The sequence below is a fragment of the Oncorhynchus kisutch genome, linkage group LG17 (genome assembly GCF_002021735.2).
Source record: "Oncorhynchus kisutch isolate 150728-3 linkage group LG17, Okis_V2, whole genome shotgun sequence".
NCBI classification, from domain to species: Eukaryota; Metazoa; Chordata; class Actinopteri; order Salmoniformes; family Salmonidae; genus Oncorhynchus; species Oncorhynchus kisutch.
The window spans coordinates 38,693,404-38,719,777 of record NC_034190.2 but is presented as its reverse complement, the minus strand read 5'-3'; the positions used below and the strand labels follow the sequence as shown (position 1 = coordinate 38,719,777).

The 26,374-nt window shown below is 42.1% G+C and overlaps 1 protein-coding gene across 1 annotated transcript; it reads right to left on the bottom strand.

The window, feature by feature from the left end:
- Nucleotides 1–776: 776 nt before the first annotated feature.
- LOC109906940 (zinc finger and BTB domain-containing protein 22-like) lies at nt 777–25,824 on the bottom strand. Its single transcript, XM_031793782.1, has 4 exons — nt 25,563–25,824; nt 6,671–6,882; nt 5,494–6,307; nt 777–3,357 (listed from the first exon to the last, which is right to left on the bottom strand). The coding sequence occupies exons 2-4, from the start codon at nt 6,875–6,877 to the stop codon at nt 2,240–2,242; spliced, it is 2,139 nt and encodes a 712-aa protein (XP_031649642.1). The 5' UTR covers nt 6,878–6,882; nt 25,563–25,824; the 3' UTR covers nt 777–2,239.
- Nucleotides 25,825–26,374: the final 550 nt, after the last annotated feature.

Below are 26,374 nucleotides of genomic sequence, written 5' to 3'. Positions count from 1 at the left end.
GTTACAGTCTTGTCTCATCGCTGCAACTCCCATATGGAGAGGTGAAGGTCAAGAGCCAAACCCTCCCCTAACCCGGACGGGTCAGCTGCGACAGAGCCTGGACTCGAACCAGGATCTCTAGCGGCACAGCTAGCACTGCGATGCAGTGCCTTAGACCACTGTGCCACTATTTATATTTTTGACAACTTTTACTTTACTACATTCCTAAAGAAAATATTGTACTTTTTACTCCATACATTTCCCCTGACAACCCAAAGTACTCGTTACATTTTGTATGCTTAGCAGGACAGGAAAATGGTCCAATTCACACACTTATCAAGAGAACATCCCTGGTAATCTCTACTGCCTCTGATCTGGCGGACTCACTAAACAATAATGCTGGAGTGTGCCCCTGGCTATCTGTACATTTTAAAAACAATAAAATGGTGCTGTCTGCATTGCTTAATATAAGGAAATGTAAATTACTTATATTTTTACTTTATTTTTTATTAAATTACAGTTAATTTTGATACTTAGGTATATTTAAAACCAAATACTTTTTGACTTATACTCAAGTACTATTTTACTGGGTGAATTTCACTTTTACTTGAGAAACTTTCTATTAAGATATCTATAATTTTACTCAAGTATGACAATTGGGTACTTTTTCCACCACCGCATAGACTTTCAATGTAATTTCTTAAAAATTCCTGGGAAGCAAAGGACCATACTTGCGGCATTCCGTAAGTTACCCAATTTGACATGAATGAACCTGATAACTTATTGTTCAAACCATATCTGTGCAAACAAGATTTTATTGTCTCAATTACATTCACAGAAGGCTCATGATAAGATCATTTAGCTCATTTAAATATACAAAATATCAGGGACGCAACTTTCATTGGGGAAATTGCATTTTTGTCCCCCCCAGTTTTATCATTGGGAATGTGATACAAAAATAGGCAACATTAGGACCATGCGGACACCTCCAAGCGGTCAGGTAGGCTGTTTGGAGTGTTTATCCAACTAGATAAAAAACATATATATATATAAAATACAGTTCCAGGCAAGATTTTAGACACACCTACTCATTCAAGGGTATTCATTTATTTTTTTACAATTTTCTACATTGTAGAATAGTGAAGACATCAAAACTATGAAATAACACACAAGAAATCACATATTAACCTAAAAACTAATCAAAATATATTTTATATTTGAGATTAATCAAAGTAGCCACCCTTTGCCTTGATGACAGCTTTACACACTCTTGAAGAGTTCAACACTTTTTTGGTTACTACATGGTTCCATATGTGTTATTTCATAGTGATGTCTTCACTATTATTCTACAATGTAGAAAATAGTACAAACAAAGAAAAACCCTTGAATGAGTAGGTTTGTCTAAAATCTTGCCTGGTACTGTATACATACACTACCGATCAAAACTTTGGGGTCACTTAGAAATGTCCTTGTTTTTGAAAGAAAAGCAACATTTTTGTCCATTAACACAACATCAAATTGATCAGAAATACAGTGTAGATATTGTTAATGTTTTAAATGACTATTGTAGCTGGAAACGGCAGATTTTTTATGGAATATCTACATAGGCGTACAGAGGCCCATTATCAGCAACCATCACTCCAGTGTTTCAATGGCACGTTGTGTTAGCTAATCCAAGTGTATCATTTTAAAAGGCAAATTAATCATTAGAAAACCCTTTTGCAATTATGTTAGCACAGCTGAAAACTGTTGATCTGATTAAAGAAGCAATAAAACTGGCCTTCTTCGGACTGAGAATCTGGAGCATCAGCATGTGTGGGTTCGACTACAGGCTCAAAATGGCCAGAAACAAAGCACTTTCTACTGAAACTCGTCAGTCTATTCTTGTTCTGAGAAATGAAGGCAATTCCATGAGAGAAATTGGCAAGAAACTGAAGATCTCATATGCAAAATATACACACTCACTGGTGCTCACATCACACTTCACAAACTTTTAAAACCACATGATTCACATTGAGCAAATTACATGTTTCTTTCCTCTCTCGAGATATCAAATGACATGATGGGATAGTCCTTTAAATAAATAATAACGCAGAAATCTCCCTCATACAAGTTGTTCAAACAGGCGTATCAACATGGATCTGAGTTAATGGTTTACACATGGACCATGATGAACATAATTATCACCTTACCTAATACCACTTTCAAGTGCTGCGGGCCCTATATTACACAATATTTCACCATCCTCCTTCCTTTAGCTTCAGCTAAACCTGTTGCTGGCTTCCTCCTTAAAGCTGTGACTAACCACAGTCCTTGACTGAGAGCCTAATTCAGCCCCAACCCCACCCGTTAACAAAGCACTCATCCCAGACTCCACCTCCCCCTGACAGTCTGCCTGCTCCACTTTCACCTGACCGCCCTGTGAAAAAAAAAACTCCCCCTCCTTGAACCCATAGGCATAACCATCGTCCATGTCAGCAGCCGCTGTGGTGTTACTACTGGCAGCGGCTCCATCGTAGCTTTCGGCCAGTCTCTCACAGCGTGCCTGGTGGCGCAGAAAACTATCCCTCCAGATGACCTTCTTCCCACACAGGCCACACTCATAGGGCCGCAGCCCGCCGTGAGTCTTCAGGTGCTTGGTCAGGTGGTGCTTCATCTTGAAGCTCTTGGCGCACACGGGGCAGGCGAAGGGCCGCAGGTTGAGATGCTGCATCTTGACGTGGCGGTCACGCATACTCTTCAGGGTGTAGGCCTTCCCACAGTGGCAGAAGTGCACTTTTCCTGTGTAAGGAGCCCCGGCAAGGGAGATGGAAGAGGAGGAAGATGGGATGGGGGGTGAGGAGGAAGGGGGGAATGGAGCAGGAGATGGGGACAGGTGGCAGCTGGAGGTGGAGGTTGGGGTACCACCACCATGGGTCATGTTTGCCCCATTGGGCCAGTTCAACCCTGGGGCCCCCAGGATAAAGTCACTGTCATCAGGAGAGGTAGGTACTAAGGGTCTCTGAGAAACTTGTCCGGTGCCATCCTCAATCTCATCATAGGTTTCCCTTCCAAAGGCACCATCCGCAAATCGGTCAAAGTCCACTTCCCCCTCGTCGTCTTCTTCGTCGTCTTCTCTTCTGTAGTCTTCTTCTCCAGGTTGCGGCCTAGCTACTTGCTGAGACCAGGGACTCGCCTGCCACTGCTTTTGGGTAGAGGGTGTAGAAGCTAAGCAGGAGGGTCCAGGAATCACCTCATCTGGTTCCCCAGCATGGGGAGAAGTCAGGGCTGAACTTCTCCCCAACTGTCTCTCCTCTTTCTTCTGCAGCTCCCCTGAGGTCTTTTTCCCCTCTGGCTGTCCTCCCTCCTCACCTTGGTGTACACTAGAGTGGAAGTCCACTGGAGAAATACAAACAGAGTGATGTACAATGGACATAGAGAAATATATAAAGATAGTGTATTTAAGGCACTGGGAGGTGTGCTTATCACGGATAAGTGCTTATCCTCTCGTAAATATGAGACACATGTTTAAAGGGACAATCAGCAGTTGAAACAATAACAATGCGAATCCCCACCCCCGGTTTCGGTAAAAAGCTAAGGGATGGGGCTAGATAAATGTAGCCACTCTCAAAAACATACAGAGCTATGGATGCAAGGACTGACCATCCATGATATCAAAAATATAGTTGTAACCATGTTTTGAGGCTATATAGTCTTTGTTTACATTACTTTGTGTACAAACATTGCAGTAAATCAAGGTTATATTTTGGCTTCTGATGGGGTATGTCTTATAAATGCATGACTTATAAAAGAATGATATGTTACCCAATGATTATTGAAGAATAACTTATAAAGAATATATATATATATACACTACCAAGTGTACAAAGGCCCATTATCAGCAACCATCACTCCTGTGTTCCAATGGCACGTTGTGTTAGCTAATACAATTTTTTACAGACAGATTATTTCACTTATAATTAATTCACTGTATCACAATTCCAGTGGGTCAGAAGTTTACATACACTAAGTTGACTGTGCCTTTAAACAGCTTGGAAAATTCCAGAAAATGATGTCATGGCTTTAGAAGTTTACAAAATCAGCCAAGACCTCAGGAAAAAAAATGTAGACCTCCACAAGTCTGGTACTTCCTTGGGAGCAATTTCCAAACGCCTGAAGGTACCACGTTAATCTTTACAAACAGTAGTACGCAGGTTTAAACACCATGGGACCACGCAGCCATCATATCGCTCAGGAAGGAGACGCATTCTGTATCCTAGAGATGAACGTACTTGGTGCGAAAAGTGCAAATCAATCCCAGAACAGGAGCAAAGGACCCTGTGAAGATGCTAGAGGAAACAGGTACAAAAGTATCTATATTCACAGTTAAACGAGTCCTATATTGACATAACCTGAAAGGCCGCTCCGCAAGGAAGAAGCCACTGCTCCAAAACCACCATAAAAAAGCCAGACTACAGTTTGCAACTGCACATGGGGACAAAGATCGTACTTTTTGGAGAAATGTCCTCTGGTCTGATGAAACAAAAATAGAACTGTTTGGCCATAATGCCCATCATTATGTTCGGAGGAAAAAGGGGGAGGCTTGCAAGCTGAAGAATACCATCCCAACCGTGAAGCACGGGGGTGGCAGCATCATGTTGTGGGGGTGCTTTGCAGCTGGAGGGGCTGATTCACTTCACAAAATAGATGGCTTCATGAGGATGGAAAATTATGTGGATATATTGAAGCAACATCTCAAGACATCAGTTAAAGCTTGGTCACAAATGGGTCTTCCAAATGGTCAATGACCCCAAGCATTTGGAAAGCATTTGGAAGTATGCTTTCCAAAGTTGTGGCAAAATGGCTTAAGGACAACAAAGTCAAGGTATTGGAGTGGCCATCACAAAGCCCTGACCTAAATCCCATAGAAAATTTGTGGGCAGAACTGAAAAAGTGTGTGCGAGCAAGGAGGCCTACAAATCTGACTCAGTTACACCAGCTCTGTCAGGGGGAATGGGCAAAAATTCACCCAATATGTTGTGGAAAGCTTGGGGAAGGCTACCAGAAACATTTTACCCAAGTTAAAAAATTTATAGGCAATGCTCCCAAATACTAATTGAGTGAATGTAAACTTCTGACACACTGGGAATGTAATTCTCCGAAATACCAATTGAGTGTATGTAAACTTCTGACCCACTGGGAATGTGATGAAATAAATAAAACATTCTCTCTACTATTATTCTGACATTTCACATTCTTAAAATAAAGTGGTGATCCTAACTGACCTAAGACACGGAATTTGTACAAGGATTAAATGTCAGGAATTGTGAAAAACGGAGTTTAAATGTATTTGGCTAAGGTGTATGTAAACTTCAAGTGTATATATATATATAATATATATATATATATATTTATATATATTACACACGCATACACACACTGTATATTTAAAAATATATATATACAAATATAAACACTTTATAAACACATCAATGTCCAAGTCCTGTTTACATTTCACATTCTAGGACTACTTACCAAATTGTCCTCTCAGCTCAGGACCCTCCCTCTTCTCCTCTTCCAACTCTTTTCCCATTCCTTCACTTGCTTCAATCACTCTTTCAGTCCCCTTCTTCTCCTGAGGATCTTCCCCATAGCCACTTCCTCTATCCCTGCCATGCAGCTTCTCAGCACTTGGTGGTGCTGCCCTCTGTCTCTGTCTAGCTCTCAGTCTCAATGCCTCACCAGGAAATCCCCCGTGCCTGGTGTGGTTATGGTCCAGTCCTCTCCCATCATGGTGGCTTAGGGGGCTGGCTTTGCTGTGGCTGGACATCCACACCTCCTCACAGCTGGAGTAGTCACTCTCCCCAGCAGGGTGGGAGTCCAGCTGTGAGTCAGCTAGGTGCTGGACAGGCATGGACATGGCTGGCTGGGGTGAGGGCCTGGGGTGGCCCCACCTGGGGAACTGATGGGGCCTCCTCCACGTGGCCAATGGCGGCAGAGCATTCTGCACCTGGCCGTAGGTTCTCGTCTCCTTCTCTTTCCCCTCTCTCTCCATGTATAGGCACTCGGTGCTGCTTGGGGACTGCTGCCTTGAGGAGGCACCATGGCGTGTGGCAGCTGCAACATCCACAGGGTTGCATTCTGTTGGGGGTCGGAGTCTCTTCAGGATCTCTGTGCATTTGTCAACAATATGCCACATCTGGAGAAAGCTGGCTACCGTTACATAGTTGACAATGTCATCACGCACTATGCTCAGTCGGCCGGTGTAGGCTGAACTCAGGACACTCTCAAAGGCCACAGGGTCCATGACAGAGGGCAGAGACACTGTCGTCACATTCTTCAGCAACACCTGGTGAAAGTAATGAAAAAAACCTAGGATTTCGAAGCTATTTTTCCAGACAACAATGCACATGACAGAGCAAAAACACAAACTACTATTGTGTAGAGACAGGTAAAGACAGACGTCTCTCTCTAATACACTAGTCACGGAAACCCAGACCTAGGAAACTGCAGTGACTAGCCTATGTTTGGGATCAATAACGGACTCTCTTGGTACCTTCGGGTACCAAAAGGGGTACCAAGAGAAAAATTTCAGGGGAGGGTCCTCTTCAGATCGACATAGGCTAGTCACATAGAGGAAAAGGCGGAGTTAGCCTATGCTGTTAACGTACAGAGAGACTACTAGTACACACGCTCATAAACACAGACAGACCTGATCGTGAAAGTATGGCGAGGAGGCAGCCAGCACACAGCGGTGGGCCCTGAACACCTGTCCCTGCACCTGGATGGAGAGGTCACAGAGCCGGCCCTCCTCCCGCTGTCCATTCAGGCTGTCCAAAACTGCTGCACGCACACTGGGGAAGCATACTTGGACGACCGGGCCAGCAGGGGCACCAGAGACAATGCAGTCCTGATCCATTGTGCCTAAAGAATAAAGAAGAATAAAATCCTGTTAGCTAGCTAGCATTTACGGTTAGTGCTACCTGGGGATCCTTGGGATGTCCCTAAACCATAACCTGAACCCCTACCCTTGTTGGGTTTTGAGAATGTGAAATCTACTTATTCATGTTACTGATGGAATGCTAAGGTTTAGAGGGTCTACACCAGAAGGGTTATAGGAGGAAGGTATATAAGTGTGTGCAACTAAGCTTGGAATGTGTTGAGTACAGGGAAGCGATTACATGTGGCAGGCATTCATAAGGGGAGACAGGTGGAGATCTTAGAAACTAACAATGTCACTGAGGGAGAGAGGGTCATGTATAACGTTTACATTATGTCAGCATATGTTACTGTTAACCCTCAGGGATCTTATGGGAGGGATCCTCTGGGAGGAAAAGACAAACAGTCTGGTATCAATAACCATGACAGCCTTGAGTTGGGGAGGAGTAAGCACTATGGGGTATAGGTCAGGTTAGATGAAGTGAGGAAGAACAGATATCACTAAGGTTCTGTCGAACAACAGAGATGCATTGGCTGTTCAGTTGAGGAGTTGGAGACTCAACCTAGGAGAAAGGGTTAAATATCAGTGCTTGTGTGAAATGTCATTTGTCTGAATTACAGCTGTAACGACTCTTTGGGAATAATTCAACTTGGTAAAGCTTCTTTAGTGTCCGTGAGTTATTTACTCTGAAAATTAGGTTCGAACACCATTTTAAATTTAAATTTAAATGGAGAAGGGTGCAATTGCGGCCTGCAATTCGGGGTGTTCCTGCATGTTGGCATTCCTGCATCTGCAGGAACCCCTCTTTATACTTCTATTGGTCCATTTTTAACCTAGGACAGGCGAGAGGTGGGGGCGCTCCAGTACAGTAGGTTCCCGTTGGTTGCCATCCGCCAATAAACCCCACAGAAGAAAAAGAGGTGAGGGTGACAACGGTAGACAGTGTCCTTCGTCTCCTCCTGTCGGGCATTGTTTTCCTGCAGTTTTGTTAACGACGGCGAGGGCAGGTGTTCGGCCGGCGGGAGCAAAGGACATTGTGTGCTAGCTAGCTAGTCCTAGGAAAACTGCGGTACACAGCATGCGGGAGCGACACTGTGAGCTCGCTAACTACCAAGTTAGCGAGCACATAGTGTATCTAACTAGCAAGCGAGCTAGTTAGTTAGCACAGTGTCGTCCCCACCTCCCGACTGCTGTGTACCGTAGTAGGGGCACCAGAGCTAGCGGGAAGTGGGGATGACCGGTAGGCAGTGTCCTTTGCACCCACCGGTTGGGGCACTGATTTCCCGCAGTTCTGTTAAATATGGTCAGGGCAGGTGTTCTGCCGGCGGAAGTGAAGGACACTGGTGTCGCCCCCGCCTCCCACTAACGTAAACTCACTTTTGTACATCGCCTTGGTCCATACAATTGACCTTGTTTTAGCGCCCCAAAAACGTAATACTTCCAGATCAACTGTAATGTCAATACCATTGTAAAGCACAATTTCTCCCCTTTCCAACACAATAAATTATATGACCTAAACGCTGCCCGTTTCTGCATAATTCAACAAGACAATGAGCTCTGTCGGGTCTTTTTAAAAATGGCGGGTGGGGAAGCGAAACTAATGCGTGATAGTGAGAGGGACATTTGTCGTGTGGGAAAACTTATTTTTTTCACTCGATCTGACCAACTTATCAGCTTATCGCCTCTAAAATGTAAATAAAACACTATAAAGAGTTTATATAATGTGTCATTAAATACTTTTGAAGGTTTGTGTCGAATTTGAATCGGGTTTTTAGGGCGGTGCTAAAGTGATCTTCAGAAGTAAACAGCGGCTTTGAGAGTCATGATCGCATGCAATGATGACGCAAAAAATGACTAGGTATCCCCCCTCTTACCCCCGTCACTGTCCATTTCTTGTTTTTAAACGATGAGAGAAGTGCTACACCTGGTGGAGAGAGGCTGTAAAACAGAATTAGTTTTATGCGTGCTGTACGTTACGGCATGACACGTCACGATGTAACTGAGGGTCAGTTTTATCAACTTTTCTCCAATATTATAGAGCCATTACCATGTCGATCAACGCTTGAATAGAAACGTAGCTCACACCCCAGATTTTGAAGTCAACACAGTCGCTACAGTCCCATTAGTTTTCTTTACAGCCTCGTTTGAATGTCGCGGTCGAGCACATTTGTACGGAATGGGGTGAGTTTACGTTAGCTAGTAAGAAGGACTCCAGTACACAGCAGGTGGGGGTGACACTGTGTGATAACTATCCAGATAGCAAGCTAGTAAGGAGAACTCCGGTACACAGGAGGCGGGGTCAAAAAATAAATACTTGCAGTAACTGGTATTTTGAACGCAGTATTTGCAGCATATTGCAGTTATATTGCACTCTGACTGCAATCTTTTGGGCGGGCTGGATAAGCTGAAGTGGACTCGGCCCTAGTACCATTAGCCGGAATCCAGAGTAATATGATTCTGCCGGATTCGGTGTCACGGTCGTCAAAAAGAGGAGACCAAGGCGCGGCATGGTAAGCGTACATTCTTCTTTAATTAAAGAACGAACACTGAACAAAACAAACCGTGAAGCTAATATGGCTAGTGCAGCCAGGCAACTAAACATAGAATAATAACCCACAAACTACCCAAGGAATATGGCTACCTAAATATGGTCCCCAATCAGAGACAAGGATAAACAGCTACCTCTGATTGAGAACCAATCTTGGCAACCACAGACACATAAACACCTAGACTTAAAAAAAAACTAGACAATACAAACACTAAACAAACCACCCTGGTCACACCCTGACCTAACCAAAATAATAAAGAAAACAAAGATAACTAAGGTCAGGGCGTGACATTCGGGAAGAGCTCGGCCCGCATGAAGCCCCCCCCCCCCCCCCCGATTCACGCAAACCCTGCTGATAAAGAACATTACTCGAATTTGTATAATTGTAATTGTTAGTGTCTTAAAGTGGGGCAAAAAAGTATTTAGTCAGCCACCAATTGTGCAAGTTCTCCCACTTAAAATGATGAGAGAGGCCTGTAATTTTCATCATAGGTACACTTCAACTATGACAGACAAAATGAGGATTTTTTTATGAATTTATTTGCAAATTATGGTGGAAAATAAGTATTTGGTCACCTACAAACAAGCAAGATTTCTGGCTCTCACAGACCTGTAACTTCTTCTTTAAGAGGCTCCTCTCTCCTCCACTCGTTACCTGTATTAATGGCACCTGTTTGAACTTGTTATCAGTATTAAAGACACCTGTCCACAACCTCAAACAGTCACACTCCAAACTCCACTATGGCCAAGACCAAAGAGCTGTCAAAGGACACCAGAAACAAAATTGTAGACCTGCACCAGGCTGGGAAGACTGAATATGCAATAGGTAAGCAGCTTGGTTTGAAGAAATCAACTGTGGGAGCAATTATTAGGAAATGAAAGAGATACAAGACCACTGATAATCTCCCTCGATCTGGGGCTCCACGCAAGATCTCACCCCGTGGGATCAAAATGATCACAAGAACGGTGAGCAAAAATCCCAGAACCACACGGGGGGACCTAGTGAATGACCTGCAGAGAGCTGGGACCAAAGTAACAAAGCCTACCATCAGTAACACACTACACCGCCAGGGACTCAAATCCTGCAGTGCCAGATGTGTCCCCCTGCTTAAGCCAGTACATGTCCAGGCCCGTCTGAAGTTTGCTAGAGAGCATTTGGATGATCCAGAAGAAGAGTGGGAGAATGTCATATGGTCAGATTAAACCAAAATATAAGTTTTTGGTAAAAACTCAACTCGTCGTGTTTGGAGGACAAAGAATGCTGAGTTGCATCTAAAGAACAGTATACCTACTGTGAAGCATGGGGGTGGAAACATCATGCTTTGGGGCTGTTTTTCTGCAAAGGGACCAGGCCGACTGATCCGTGTAAAGGAAAGAATGAATGAGGCCATGTATCGTGAGATTTTGAGTGAAAACCTCCTTCCATCAGCAAGGGCATTGAAGATGAACCGTGGCTGGGTCTTTCAGCATGACAATGATCCCAAACACACCGCCCGGGCAACGAAGGAGTGGCTTCGTAAGAAGCATTTCAAGGTCCTGGAGTGGCCTAGCCAGTCTCCAGATCTCAACCCCATAGAAAATCTTTGGAGGGAGTTGAAGTCTGTGTTGCCCAGCAACAGCCCCAAAACATCACTGCTTTAGAGATCTGCATGGAGGAATGAAAACCTTGTGAAGACTTACAGAAAACATTTGACATCTGTCATTGCCAACAAAGGGTATATAACAAAGTATTGAGATAAACTTTTGTTATTGACCAAATACTTATTTTCCACCATAATTTGCAAATAAATTCATAAAATTCATTCTCTCATTTTGTCTGTCATAGTTGAAGTGTACCTATGATGAAAATTACAGGCCTCTTTCATCTTTTTATTGGGATAACTTGCACAATTGGAGGCTGACTAAATACGTTTTTGCCCCACTGTATAATGCAATGGGTGCATGGCCCACAAACACTATGCACATGTTTATATAGATTGGTTTCTATTAATTGAGAAGCATTTAGATAACTGGTCAGTAATTTAACCAGATTCCAACCAAAAACCAGATATCAACCAAAATTAGACGTATTTTAAATGACGCCAAAAATACTTTATAAAGAAGACGTCTTAATATGGTTGTGATCTGGTTATATGATGTCCCGACCAGATTTCAACCAGTAAAAGACGTATTTATCTCGTCGTATGACAACTGTGCTGCTCGGCCGGTGCTAGCACATGCACAGAACAAATACGCTGCTGGAACACCGATTAAGGTGTTTACATGTCCTAATAATTAGAAAGATAGCTCAGAAAACCAGGTGATTTAATCAGCGTATAATTAATTCCTTCCATTTTGACCTTACGCTGAGTAAGATAAGCAGAATAAGTAGTTTACATGACTACTGCATAATCTGTTTACTGCTATAATCCGTTTAATATTGAATTATTAGTGTACATGTAAACATACTAAATGTTGCACTTCACTAGCAATAGCTCAAGTCAAAACCGATAGAAAGGGAGGCAGACAGGTGGAGTAGAGAGATTCATGTAATTTTAAGACCCACATTTTCTTCAGGATATTTTCTGTTTTTACTTGTCGGCTTTAGGCCTATCTGTTTTACTTAGTTGATGATCTAATTTATAGGCACAAGAGAAACAAACACTACATAAAGACAGACCTAAGACAACAACATAGCAAGGCAGCAACACATAACACAGCATGGTAGCAACACAACATGACAACAACATGGTAGCAGCACAATACATGGTACAAACATTATTGGGCATAGACAACAGCACAAAGGGCAAGAAGCTAGAGACAACAATACATCACGCAAAGCAGCCACAACTGCCAGTAAGTGTCCATGATTGAGTCTGAATGAAGAGATTGAGATGAAACTGTCCAGTTTGAGTGTTTGTTGCAGCAAGTTCCAGTTGTTAGCTGCAGCGAACTGAAAAGACGTGCGACCCAGGGATGTGTGCTTTGGGAACCTTTAACAGAATGTGACTGGCAGAACGGGTGTTGTATGTGGAGGATGAGGGCTGCAGTAGATATCTCAGATAGGGTGGATTGAGGCCTAAGAGGGTTTTATGAATAAATAATCAACCAGTGGGTCTTGCGACAGGTACACAGAGGAGTATAGAGTGCAGTGATGTGTCCTATAAGGAGCATTGGTGGCAAATGGTAAAGAACATCTAGCTACTCAAGAGCACCCTTACCTGCTGATCTATAAATAATGTCTCAGTAATCTAGCATGGGTAGGATGGTCATCTTAATCAGGGTTAGTTTGGCAGCTGGGGTGAAAGTGGAGCTATTTAGATAGAGGAAACGAAGTCTAGATTTAACTTTAGCCTGCAGCTTTGATATGCGCTGAGAGAAGGACAGTGTACTGTCTAGCCATACTCCCAAATACTTGTATGAGGTTACTACCTCAAGCTCTAAACCCTCAGAGGTAGTAATCACACCTGTGGGGAGAGGGGCATTCTTCTTACCAAACCACATGACCTTTGTTTTGGAGGTGTTCAGAACAAGGTAAAGCATAGAGAAAGCTTGTTGGACACTAAGAAAGCTTTGTTGTAGAGCATTTAAAACAAATCCGGGGAGGGGCAGGCTGAGTATAAGACTGTATCATCTGCATATAAATGGATGAGAGAGCTTCCTACTGCCTGAGCTATGTTGTTGATGTAAATTGAGAAGAGCGTGGGGCCTAAGATTGAGCCTTGGGGTACTCCCTTGGTGACAGGCAGTGTCTGAGACAGCAGATTTTCTGACTTTATACACTGCACTCTTTGAGAGAGGTAGTTAGCAAACCCGGCCAAAGACCCCTGAGAGACACCAATATTCTTTAGCGGGCCCACAAGAATGGAATGGTCTACCGTATCAAAAGCTTTGGTCAAGTCAGTAAAAATAGCAGCGCAACATTGCTTAGAATCAAGTGCAATGGTGACATCATTGAGGACCTTTAAGATTGCAGTTTTATCCATAACCTGAAAGGAAACCAGATTGCATACCACAGAGAATACTATAGACATCAAGAAAGCCAGTCAGTTCATTATTTACAAGTTTTTCCCAACACTTTTGATAAACAGGACAAAATAGAAATAGGCCTATAATAGTTAGGATAGGATCCGCTTGATCTCCCCCTTTAAATAAAGGACAAACCGTGGCTGCCTTCCAAACAATGGGAACCTCCCCAGAGAGGAGAGACAGGTTAAAAAGGTCAGCGATAGGCTTGGCGATGATAGGGACAGCAACCTTAGTTAAAGAAGAAAGGGTCTAAACCATCTGATCCAGATGTTTTTTGGGGGTCAAGTCTCAGGAGCTCCTCGAGGACCTCGGACTCAGTGACAGACTGCAGGGAGAAACTTTGTAGCGGGGCAGGAGAAAAAGAGGGAGAAGCATTGGGGATAATCACATTAAAGGGGTGGGAGATGAGGAAATGTTGGATGGGCAATGAGGCATGGCTGAGTCAAATAGGAATCCTGACTTAATGAAGTGGTGATTAAAGAGCTCAGCTATGTGCTTCTTGTCAGTAACAACCACATCATCAACTTTAAGGGACATGGGCATCTATGAGAAGGAGGGTTTATTCTCCAGATCTTTAACCTTTTTCCAGAACTTCTTGGGGTTAGACCCACAGAGAGAGAACTGCTCCTTAAAGTAACTAACTTTGGCCTTCCGGATAGCCTGAGTGCACTTATGTCTCATTTGCCTGAACGAGAGCAAGTCAGCCTGAGTATGCGTGTGCCCGAGCCTTTCGCTAAATGCAACTCTTGAGGTGGAGTAACTCTGCAAGATCACGGTCGAACCAGGGGCAGAACCTGTTTTAATTCTCATTTTCTTTATGAGGTGTGTTTGTTGACAATATCACTCGAAATATCAAAAAAGAAGGTGGGGATCGACAGAGGGGATCAAGCTGATTCTATACCATCTTACAGAGACCAGTTCATGAAGGAAGGCTTCCTCATTAAAGTTTTTTGGCAAGCGTCTATGGCAAATCAGGACAGGTTATTTCCCTGAGCAGCCATTACGAACACAGGCTGTAAAACATTGATCACTAAGGACATTACAGAAAACACCAGACTGATACATATCAGGATTATTTGTGAGGATAACATCGAGAAGAGTAGCCTTTTCTGGGTGTTTGGAGTCATACCTTGTGGGATTGGTAATAATCTGAGATTAAAAAGATTTAGGGAGTTCCATTGCTTTAGCACTTGGTCAGGTGGTTTAAGCATGTCCCAGTTTAGGTTACCTAGCAGGCCTAATTCAGACTTGTGTAAGGGGCCAGGGGAGAGCTTAGGGTAGGGTACAGGCTGGTGCTGATGGAGGACGATAGTACCCAGCAACAGAAGAGCTATTTGAAAGTTTAATACTTAAAACCGGCAAATCAAATTGTTTGGGGACAGACTTGGTGGAGACAATCGAGCACTGAAGGCGATCCTTGGTAAAGATCGCCACTCCCCCACCTTTGGAAGAGCTGTCTTGCCAAAAAGACCAGAAAGGTTAACATCAGTATTCAAACACTCGTCCTTAACCACGTCTCAGTAATGACCAACACACCTGGATTGGAGCTGTAAACCCACACTTTCAATTGATCCATTTTAGGTAATAAGCTTCTAGTGTTAACATTCAGAAAACACAGGCTTTTACGGGAGCAGAAATCAGTGAAGCAGATATCAGAGCATAAGTCAGAATTGGGGCGAGCAACAGTTGATGAGCCATTTCCAGATATCATCAACAGTAATACAATCAAGGCACGGCATAGTACAGTCGTGGCCAAAGGTTTTGAGAATGACACAAATATACATTTTCACAGTCTGCTGCCTCAGTTTGTATGATGGAAATTTGCATATACTCCAGAATGTTACAAAGAGGGATCAGATGAATTGCAATTAATTGCAAAGTTCCTCTTTGCCATGCAATGAACTGAACCCCCCCAAACATTTCCACTGCATTTCAGCCCTGCCACAAAAGGACCAGCTGACATGTCAGTGATTCTCTCTTTAACACAGGTGTGAGTGTTGACGAGGACAAGGCTGGAGATCACTCTGTCATGCTGATTGAGTTCGAATAACAGACTGGAAGCTTCAAAAGGAGGGTGGTGCTTGGAATCATTGTTCTTCCTCTGTCAACCGCGGTTACCTGCAAGGAAACACGTGCAGTCATCATTGCTTTGCACAAAAAGGGCTTCACAGGCAAGGATATTGCTGCCAGTAAGATTGCACCTAAATCCACCATTTATCGGATCATCAAGAACTTCAAGGAGAGCGGTTCAATTGTTGTGACGAAGGCTTCAGGGCGCCAAAGAAAGACCAGGACCGTCTCCTAAAGTTGATTCAGCTGCGGGATCAGGGCACCACCAGTACAGAGCTTGCTCAGGAAAGGCAGCAGGCAGATGTGAGTGCATCTGCACGCACAGTGAGGCAAAGACTTTTGGAGAATGGCCTGGTGTCAAGAAGGGCAGCAAAGAAGCCACTTCTCTCCAAGAAAAACATCAGGGACAGACTGATATTCTGCAAAAGGTACAGGGATTGGATGCTGAGGATTGGGGTAAAGTCATTTTCTCTGATGAATCCCCTTTCCGTTTGTTTGGGGCATCCGGAAAAAAGCTTGTCCGGAGAAGACAAGGTGAGCGCTACCATCAGTCCTGTGTCATGCCAACAGTAAAGCATCCTGAGACCATTCATGTGTGGGGTTGCATCTCAGCCAAGGGAGTGGGCTCACTCACAATTTTGCCTAAGAACACAACCATGAATAAAGAATGGTACCAACACATCCTCCGAGAACTACTCCTCTCAACCATCCAGGAACAGTTTGGTGACAAACAATGCCTTTTCCGGCATGATGGAGCACCTTGCCATAAGGAAAAAGTGATAACTAAGTGGCTCGGGGAACAAAACATCAATATTTTGGGTCCATGGCCAGGAAACTCCCCAGACCTTAATCCCATTGAGAACTTGTGGTCAATCCTCAAGAGGCGGGTGGACAAACAAAACCACACAAATTCTGACAAACTCCAAGCATTGATTATGCAAGAATGGGCTGCCATCAGTCAGGATGTGGCCCAGAAGTTAATAGACAGCATGCCAGGGCAGATTGCAGAGGTCTTGAAAAAGAAGGGTCAACACTGGAAATATTGACTCTTTGCATCAACTTCATGTAATTGTCAATAAAAGCCTTTGACACTTATGAAATGCTTGTAATTATACTTCAGTATTCCATAGTAACTTCTGACAAAAATATCTAAAGACACTGAAGCAGCAGACTTTGTGGAAATTAATATTTGTGTCATTCTCAAAACTTTTGGCCACGACTGTAGGTCTATAAATTGAGCTGCTATTATTTTATGTTCTGGTCCGCCGACTAATAGCTCAGAAAAACTGTGACTAAGAAAGCTCTTAGTCAACAAAGCATGCAAGAGTCATGAGGCAAATAGCAAAATGCACAAGTAGGCGTCACCCACTTGGGAGAAGTTTTTATTTCTGAAGGCAGATTTCTTGTAGAAAATGCCAGTGGATGGTCTTTGAACAGCAGGAGGCGGCTTCAAGGCCTCTGGATCTGGGTGGGGTAGCCTGCCATTTATTGGGCTCAAAAGCTTCAACAGTGTAGGGAGCATTGAGTGTAGGAAGCATTCCAAATAATTCCATCCAAAATCAGGTTGTAGGTTTGCTGTTTCTATTTGGAATGAAGGTTATGTTGTTTAGGGTAGCATCCTGTGTATGTCCATCCCAAAAAATCTAAGTTAATCTAACTCTAAATCTATCTATTTTTAAAAACCTGCTGAAAAATGTGGGAGCTCATCTGCTCAAGACCTCTCTCTCCGGGGTGACCTCTATCATGTAATGGACATACAAAAATATTCCAAATTGGTGAAGTGAAATGAAAAAATATTATTTAACAAACAACACGTACGCCCATGTATTTTATTTCAATATCCGACTACAATCCACCAGGATTTACAAAACCCTATTTTTATCAAATTTATTTCCATCAATAATTATTCTAAAATGATTGCACCTGAAATTGACCCGGAAAATATGACTATTATATTCTTCCTTAGAGGTTTTAAGCAAATAACAATGTGTGCAGTAATTGTATATTCATTTCAGTAGCTAAATAAAGAGGTAGGCATATCAGTTCCAGCTAAAGCAATTAAATATTTTTAATGCCGTAACAGAAGGTGACGGCAGGTGACGGCAGTAGACAAACACAGTGCCTTGCAAAAGTATTCATCACCCTTGGTGTTTTTCCTATTTTGTTGCATTACAACCTGTAATTTAAATTGATTTTTATTTGGATTTCATGTAATGGACATACACAAAATGTTCCAAATTGGTGAAGTGAAATTTAAAAAAACCTACTTATTTAAAAAAAATTCAAAAACAAAATGACCTGAAAACTGGTGCGTGCATTGTATTCACCCCCTTTGCTATGAAGCCCCTAAATAAGATATTGTGCAACCAATTACCCTCAGAAGTCACATAATTAGTTAAATAAAGTCCACCTGTGTGCAATCTAAGTATCAAGCTAAGCTACAAAGCTCCACAGCGGAGATTGGAGTATCCGTCCATAGGACCACTTTAAGAGATGTACACCCCACAGAGCTGGGCTTTACAGAAGAGTGGCCAAAAAAAGCGATTGCTTAAAGAAAAAATAAGCAAACACATTTGGTGTTCCCCAAAAGGCATGTGGGAGACTCCCCAAACATACTCTAGTCAGATGAGACTAAAATTTTGCTTTTTGGCCATCAAGGAAAACGCTGTCTGGCGCAAACCCAACACCTCTCATCACCCTGAGAATACCATCCCCACAGCAAAGTATGGTGGTGGCAGCATCATGCTGTGGGGATGTTTTTCATCGGCAGGGACTGGGAAACTGGTCAGAATTGAATGATGGCACTAAATACAGGGAAATTCTTGAGGGAAACCTGTTTTAGTCTTCCAGAGATTTGAGACTGGGATGGAGGTTCAACTTCCAGCAGGACAAACTGCTAAGGCAACACTCGAGTGTTGTAAGGGGAAACATTTAAATGTCTTGGAATGGCCTAGTCAAATATTAAAGATTGCTGTACACCAGCGGAACCCATCCAACTTGAAGGAGCTGGGGCAGTTTTGCCTTGAAGAATGGGCAAAAATCCAAGTGGCTAAATGTGCCAAGCTTATAGAGACATATCCCAAGAGACTTAAAGCTGTAATTGCTGCAAAAGGCAGCTCTACAAAGTATTGACTTTGGGAGGGTGAATAGTTATGCACGCACAAGTTTGATGTTTAAAAAAAAAATCTTATTTCTTGTTTGTTTTGCAATAGAGATTGGCCTTAGATTCTGCATCTTCAAAGTGGCAGGCATGTTGTGTAAATCAAGTGATACAACCCCCCCAAAAATGTATTTTAATTCCAGGTTGTAAGGCAACAAAATAGGAAAAATGCAGAGGGGGTGAATACAAGCCACTGTAGTCTGCCACTTAAAGAAGAAGAAGCAAAAGCTCCAACTAAAACATTGTATTGAAATCTGTGCTTCACGCGCAGGCTGCCAGTTTGAGCGCATCCGTCAACCTTCCAATATGATTCCATATAGAAGAAGTTTGGCCAGAGTGCCCGGTAAAGCTATACAACAACAGCACAGCTGGAAAACAACGACAGTTTCTAGAAATGTACACCTTTTTTTTCTTATTTTTTTTTAATTTTTAGATTTGACTAAGTGGTAGTCCCTGTTCTCCTGCATTCTTGTTTGACTTTTGTAAGTAAATCAGAGGTTTGTTGGAGAGAAGAACGTGAAAGAAAGATTTGCAAGCAAGCTACTGTAAAGCTCGTTAATTTAGCTGGCTGGACACGTTACATTTTAACATTCATTGCATCTGCCATAGAGCCCAGTTTCATAATATTACCATACGTCCCAGCTGCTTAGAGTAGTTTTCATGTAATCACGAGAAAATAGGCCTCATTTTAGGGCATTTTTCACCCACCCAGCTCCTATTAGTTCTATTGAGCACCGTGGCACCAACTCGCTTTCTCGAACATTCTATTCCCAGCACATTGTTCTGCGTCACAATGCCTGCTTCGCTATTGCAGGCAATGAGACCTGCCCATGTCAACATCGTAGGCTTGCCTCAGGTAACTTATTATTAACAAGGTTACGACTACATGGTGCGCAAGCTCACTGTTCACCTGGGTACACGTGTTGACCCACAGTGCGAAGCGACGGATGGCGCTTATCCATCAAATGTTAAACAATTATTTTTGGGGGACAAAAGTGTAAAACCTAAAGAAACGTGTGTCCCTGTCCTATTTTTCAAGTGTCCGATTTAAAAAACAGGAAGATTTTTATTTATTTATTAAGAAATAACATTTTATGTTTTTACGATTTGTTGTTTCTAAATGGCTGCTGGGTCATTTCGAAATCTGTCGGTTCGTACACATCTAATTGAGCGAATGCTGCGCAGGTTCACTGAGTTGAAAACCAAATTAATAGGGCTATCTCATTGATTTGTAGATCTGATGCAGTTGCTTCCTCAGATTATGAGCCTAGCAAGTGTCGTGAATGAGTTATGTAGTACCCACAGAAGGCCACAGGGAGAAACAAGAGATCTATAAACCTACTGTTTTTTTGCCTTATAAACCCTAAACCTACTTATAACCTATTTTAGTCCTAACCCTAACCCTAGGTATAACCTATTTTAGCCTTAACCCTAACCATAATTCTTGGGTAACGTAACCTAGAACACTTTTAGATAACAATTTTACTAATAATATTATGTTAGTAAATACCAACGAGCTCTGCTGTCATCAAATGCTAGCCTTTCAAATGTCAGAAATTTCACATTACTGTTGGAACTCTAAGGATGCCCCATTGTTTACCCATGAGGATATTCTACACAGACATGTCTGTCTATTTCGCCAAATATCTCACAATGTGTATATTTAGATTTTTTCAAGTCGGACACCATTTTAATCAGGAGAATATCCTCTTTGTAATGATGTAAGTCTGGGCAGCGAGCTCGTTTGTCATCAAATTCTAGCTCCAAAATACTTCTTGCCCTTTGAACCCTGAGCTCCGGCCATTGTTATCCTATGGAGAGACTGGGCAATGAGCCCAATTTTTTCCCTACTTACGCAGACATAAGCACAGTTGACACCATCGAAGTGCAGATGTTTACTTTCTACATGAGTTGTTCTTTTTCAGTTTCATGCTAAGAACAGATTGTAGTGGTAAAATAAAAAGGGATACATTTCTTTGTACCATTTAGAGGACATCACTCCAGTTATAAGAGGCTCTGCGAAGGTTCGTTTCAATTAATTTGCTAAGGCCTCGCGCTAGTGTTCTAGCTCAGCCAACGTTCTTTGGCCCTTTTTCAGCCTTGGGTGAATATTGTCCAGCCGAGTGTGAGATAGAGAGGGGGAAGAGAGATGATGATGTCAACATTGTCGTGCTAGCTGTGTGTATATGAAAGCGGGGGGGATGGTACATGAATACACAAAACATTAATTGTTTGTGTGTGTAAGACAGTAAACTATGCTCATTCTTGAAACTTGTACCCCCAATATGGATGTGAACATTTTCCTGATTCATCACAGATTTTGTATTTGAAAATAGCGTACATTTTGCCAATCCCTGCTCTCCATCAACACACATTCCAAGGTTACACCTGTCAACTGCCCTTTTCAATTCTTGATTCTCTGTTTTTGCATGGATCTTCTAGCTTGGATGGAAGGAACAATTGGAAGGACTACAGAAGTTATCCAGCCTGCTGACTAAGACATGTAAATAGACAGCAAAGCATAGGCTCTCTCTCTCTCTCTGTCTGTCTGCCTAACTGCCAGATTGCTGAGGGGCAACATAGTCAATGTACTTGCTAGGCTAAGTCTAACTTAGTGAAGACCTTAGGTAATTGTTAATAATGATTAGTCTCTGTCTTTACATTTCCTGAAAAATGTCAATTATATGATGCCTCTACAGCAGTTACCAATGTCCTATTCTGCCACGTTCCACATTCTGCCACAGTCATGTAAAGTTTCTCAAATTCTCTCTTGTTCATACTCCCTGTTGCTCAATCAAACACGTGTGCAGTTGCAGAAAAGAGGAAGAGATTTGCCAATTACACCCATTTCTAGCACTGTTTGTTGCAGCAATGGTATGACGGGACAACTTCTGAACAATATCATATTTTATTGTCTCTTTACACACTACCGTTCAAAAGTTTGGGGTCACTTAGAAATGTCCTTATTTTTTAAAGAAAAGCAAATTTTTTGCTCATTAAAATAACAGCAAATTAATCAGAAATACAGTGTAGACATTGCTAATGTTGTAAATGACAATTGTAGCTGGAAACGGTGGATTTTAATGGAATACCTACATAGGCGTACAGAGGCCCATTATCAGCAACCATCACTCATGTGTTCCAATGGCACGTTGGAACAGCATCCCGGAGTCGCCTCTTCACTGTTGACATTGAGACTGGTGTTTTGCGGGTACTATTTAATGAAGCTTCCAGTTGAGGACTTGTGAGGCGTCTGTTTCTCAAACTAGAAACTCTAATGTACTTGTCCTCTTGCTCAGTTGTGCACCGGGGCCTCCCACTCCTCTTTCTATTCTGGTTAGAGTCAGTTTGTGATGTTCTGTGAAAGGAGTAGTACACAGCGTTGTACGAGATCTTCAGTTTCTTGGCAATTTCTCAAATGGAATTGCTCAGAACATTTTGAGCTTGTAATGGAACCCACAAATGCTGATGATCCAGATACTCAACTAGTCGAAAGAAGTCCAGTTTTATTCCTTTTTTAACCAGAAGAACAGTTTTCAGCTGTGCTAACATAATTGCAAAAGGGTTTTCTAATGATCAATTAGCCTTTTAAAATGATCAACTCAGAACGGCAGGTAGCCTAATGGTTAGAGCATCGGGCCAGTCACCAAAAGGTTGCAAGATCAAATCCCTGAGCTGACAGGGTAAAAATCTGGGCAGTTAACAAGGCAGTTAACCCACTGTTCCTAGGCCATCATTGTAAATAAGAATGTGTTCTTAACTGACTTGACTAGTTAAATAAAGGTTAAATAAAAAATATATAAATAAAATAGCTAATACAACGTGATGGAACACAGAAGTGATGGTTTCTGATAATGGGCCTCTGTACGCATATGTTGATATTCCATAAAAAATCTGCTGTTTCTTGCTACAATAGTCATTTACAACATTAACAATGTCTACACTATATTTCTGGTCAATTTGATGTTATTTTAATGGGCAAAAAAATGTGCTTTTCTTTCAAAAACAAGGACATTTCTAAGGGATCCAAAAACCTTTGAACGGTTGTGTACGTACTTGAATTTTTGCATTTAACTTTCTTTTTTTAATACTACCAAACTGTCCTCAATTGGGAAACCTCTGACAGGAACAATGTCCTCAGGATTATGGAGCGGTGTGTTTATAAAAAGTTGTTTGAATTACAACATGTATTAGGATTAAGCAAAACTTTACCATTTAGAGAGGAGTTAAACATTTCCATTATCCAACTGTCTAATTTTGATATCCTCTTAAAATGTTTCAGATTGATGACCAATGAATTAATGTACCACTTCAATATGAAGGGACAGGGGAGCAAACATGATGTTGCTATCACTCTTAGTACTGTAGATTCTGACTGTTAAAGATATTTTACTGTGCATTACCATTATGTCTAATGTCCTGCATGCCCACATGATGCCAATCATCTTTTTATTTGACATTTTTTAGGCTTACAGTGTCATGACAAGCCAAAAAACTCAGGAGGTTGATGTGTTGCGGGCCCTCTGGAAATTCCCGAAATGTGCCCCTAAGTCATGTTGGAGAAGGACGCAAAGTATGTATAGGAGCAAGTTGCTCTTTTTTAAAGACATTTCTAAGCTGCCACAAAACTCGACTAGTACCATGGAAATACTTTTAGTCAGCTGAGTCCACAAAGTTTCTTCAAGAATCTCCTTTCTAGTTTGCTTATAAAATCTCTAATTGATGAAGTTGTAATGCGCTGATTCTCTCCGCAGCAGATCTGATCCATCACACGACTCTTCAAGAGGGCCACTAAGCTCTAGATGGCCAGCTGTGGTCAGAGTTCCCTGATGAGGATATACCCCATCACACCACTCTAATGAATCATTCATCAAATAAAACAATGGGTCTTTATATACTCCCAGTATTTCTATGCATTATGAAACAATTACTGTATGCAGATGTGCGGAAAATTATGATTGCTTGATCTACTTTAAATGTAAGAATATGTTGCTGATTAACTTTAATTGGGGACTATGAAAACAAATAGAAATATAATGAACAATGTCTGCAATATCCAACTTTATCCTCTGCAATACTTTTTTTTACAAAAGGTAGAACCTAAAAGGGTTATTCATCTGTCCCCATAGGAGAACCCTTTTGGGTTCTATATAGGACCCTTTCCACAGAAGGTTCAACATGGAAACCAAAAGGTTTCTCCCTGGAACCAAAAAGGGAACAGCCGAAGAACCCCTTTTGAACCCTTTTTTTTCAAAGAGTGTAGGTAATAAGCTGTAGTCAGGGGGTTATTACCAGTTTATGACAAAGTCTTAACTATGACCTTGAGAGCGTTGGGGAGCGTTGGACTAGTAACCGAAAGGTTGCAAGTTCAAATCCCCGAGCTGACAAGGTACAAATCTGTCGTTCTGCCCCTGAACAAGGCAATTAACCCACTGTTCCTAGGCAGTCATTGAAAATAAGAATGCGTTCTTAATTGACTTGCCTAGTTAAATAAAGGTAAAACGTTATTTTTAAAAGTAGGCTACATATGGCGGTCAGAAAATAAACCATATTCTGGTCAGTAAAAAAACATTGAAAAAACATAATTCTTCAACCAGTTTGCGACCTGAATATTGACTTATTTTCAACCAGGTTTTGCTCACTGGGAAGCCTGCCTCTTAGTGTGAGTGACGTGAATTTGAAACAACTGATTGTAATGTGTATTAGAAGTAGTGTTCACATGCAAACTTTACATGTCTGAACTCAGAATCAAACATGCTTCCCAAAAAGAACATGTTTGCTGTGGTAGAATGTTTATTTTGATTGGCAATTTTCTGCATTTATCAGAGTGCCATCAGGTAGCCTGATTTCAGATGTTTCCCTGTAAAAGGGATTTTTAGGGGAATCGTTCTTGCAAAGCATGTAAACATTTTTATCGAACTATATTAAATTAATATGACTATCCACAATCATCACATTGTTGTGTGCAGGTAACCATACTATCAAATCCTCACTGCAAGTTCGCTAGCTACAGCTTCACTTGCAACATTGTATCAACTAACCTATTCTGTGCCCTCAGTTTCCTGGGCCAGTGAGCTCCGGACAGACAGCTGTTTTTTTAGGACGTTTCCACTGGATATATGGGATCATCAGATCACGATATTTCGCTCTTTCTCTTTGAGACTTGGTAATTATCGACGCCGAGGGAGCGAAACAACGCCCCTCTATATGTAGCCCATGTATCTGAAGCTGTATGGCCGGAAATAGTGTCATGTCATACTATTTTGATCCAGACAGGATCAGATACATGGTCTACAAATATTGAGACAGAGGGGCGCTGTTTTGCTCGCCCGGATACGTCTTTCTGTCGGTGCGCGTCTCGGTCAAATAAATGAACAATATTTCAATATTTGATTTGGACGGGCAAGGAGGTAAGGTAGGGCGGGCCAGACCTCTAAAACGACCCAGAGTTCTGGGAACCATTTCGCTCCATCTTCCCCCACTGTCGGCCGCTGGGCGTGCTCTCATCACCATCTGGTGGTGAGTGGAATGGAAACGCCAACCGGATGCTTCAGATTTATACAACCGGTGAAACAGTTGGTTATATCTGTGGTGTGGCTAGCTAGCTTGTTAACATTATCTAGCTACATTAGCTAGCTAGCTACAACCAGAAAGGGTTGAACGGCCCAACCGTAATCTTCGCAGCCCTAACCGTGCGCAAATTCATTGTCAGTCTAATATAGCCAGGAACAGTGAACATTAGCAAGACCAATAATTGTTTATCTAGTCCATTCAACCCAGTGCACTCAACTCGTAGTCAGTGGCTAGCTAGTTAGGCTAGCCAAGTTAGCATGAAACAAAAATGTGTGCAATTCTATTAGCTTCAGTTAGCTAATTACCTCTTATTAGGTTCTCCAAACGCGAAACGAGTCTTCAACATATGCCAGTGATTTCAGCTAAAGCACATTCTTTGCAGCGTTGTACAATCACTCAGTCCTTCTCGTTTGGTAACGCACACTCAACTCGACAAGGTTCCATCATGTCAAGTGGGTGTAGGGTGGGAGTGTAGAGCTTGTCTGCGACTGCCCGTCATGTACCAAGTTCCAACCATTGCTAACTCATGTCGTTACAGTAGCGCAGAACTAAAATAATGTAGGTTTGGGCAGCTATCTACCCCTCTTTATTTATTGTCAATATACCCGATTCCTAGAACTATCCATCCATTATCAGAGGCTGATAATCATTAGAGGCATGGTCATTATAGCCTTGGCACTTTTAGTGATGAATTATCTATTTATTAATCTATTTATTAGGAGTTTAGGCCTATCATCACAATGAACATAATAAAAAGACAAGAATACTTGTGACTTGATGATTTTCATTTAAAAGAATGCAGACTACTTAACCTTTATTCATGATTTTACAATTAGAATATCCCTATAAAAAGGCTGGCTGCTACATTCTTGTCCCTTTTTTCATTACCATAAGCAGTTCACTTTGCAGAAAAATTCATTGAAAGTATAGGGAGCATTACTTTTTCCACCGCAACCAGCGATCAGCGTTTACCCACTTATTGTTTTTACCACTACAGCAATGACCATGTGATAAAGGGACCAACACACTGAGTGCTTTGATTTCCACCCATAGACTTAGATAGACATTGCTTTATTGTATGTCCCATTATGGCATCTCTGAGAGCATGGGAAGTGCC

Coding starts and splice junctions, on each gene's coding strand:
- LOC109906940 (XM_031793782.1), bottom strand. CDS start 6,877: ATGGATCAGGACTGCATTGTCTCTGGTGCCCCTGCTGGCCCGGTCGTC. Junction 6,308..6,670: donor CGCCATACTTTCACGATCAG/GTCTGTCTGTGT, acceptor TACTTTCACCAG/GTGTTGCTGAAGAATGTGAC. Junction 3,358..5,493: donor TGAGCTGAGAGGACAATTTG/GTAAGTAGTCCT, acceptor GTATTTCTCCAG/TGGACTTCCACTCTAGTGTA.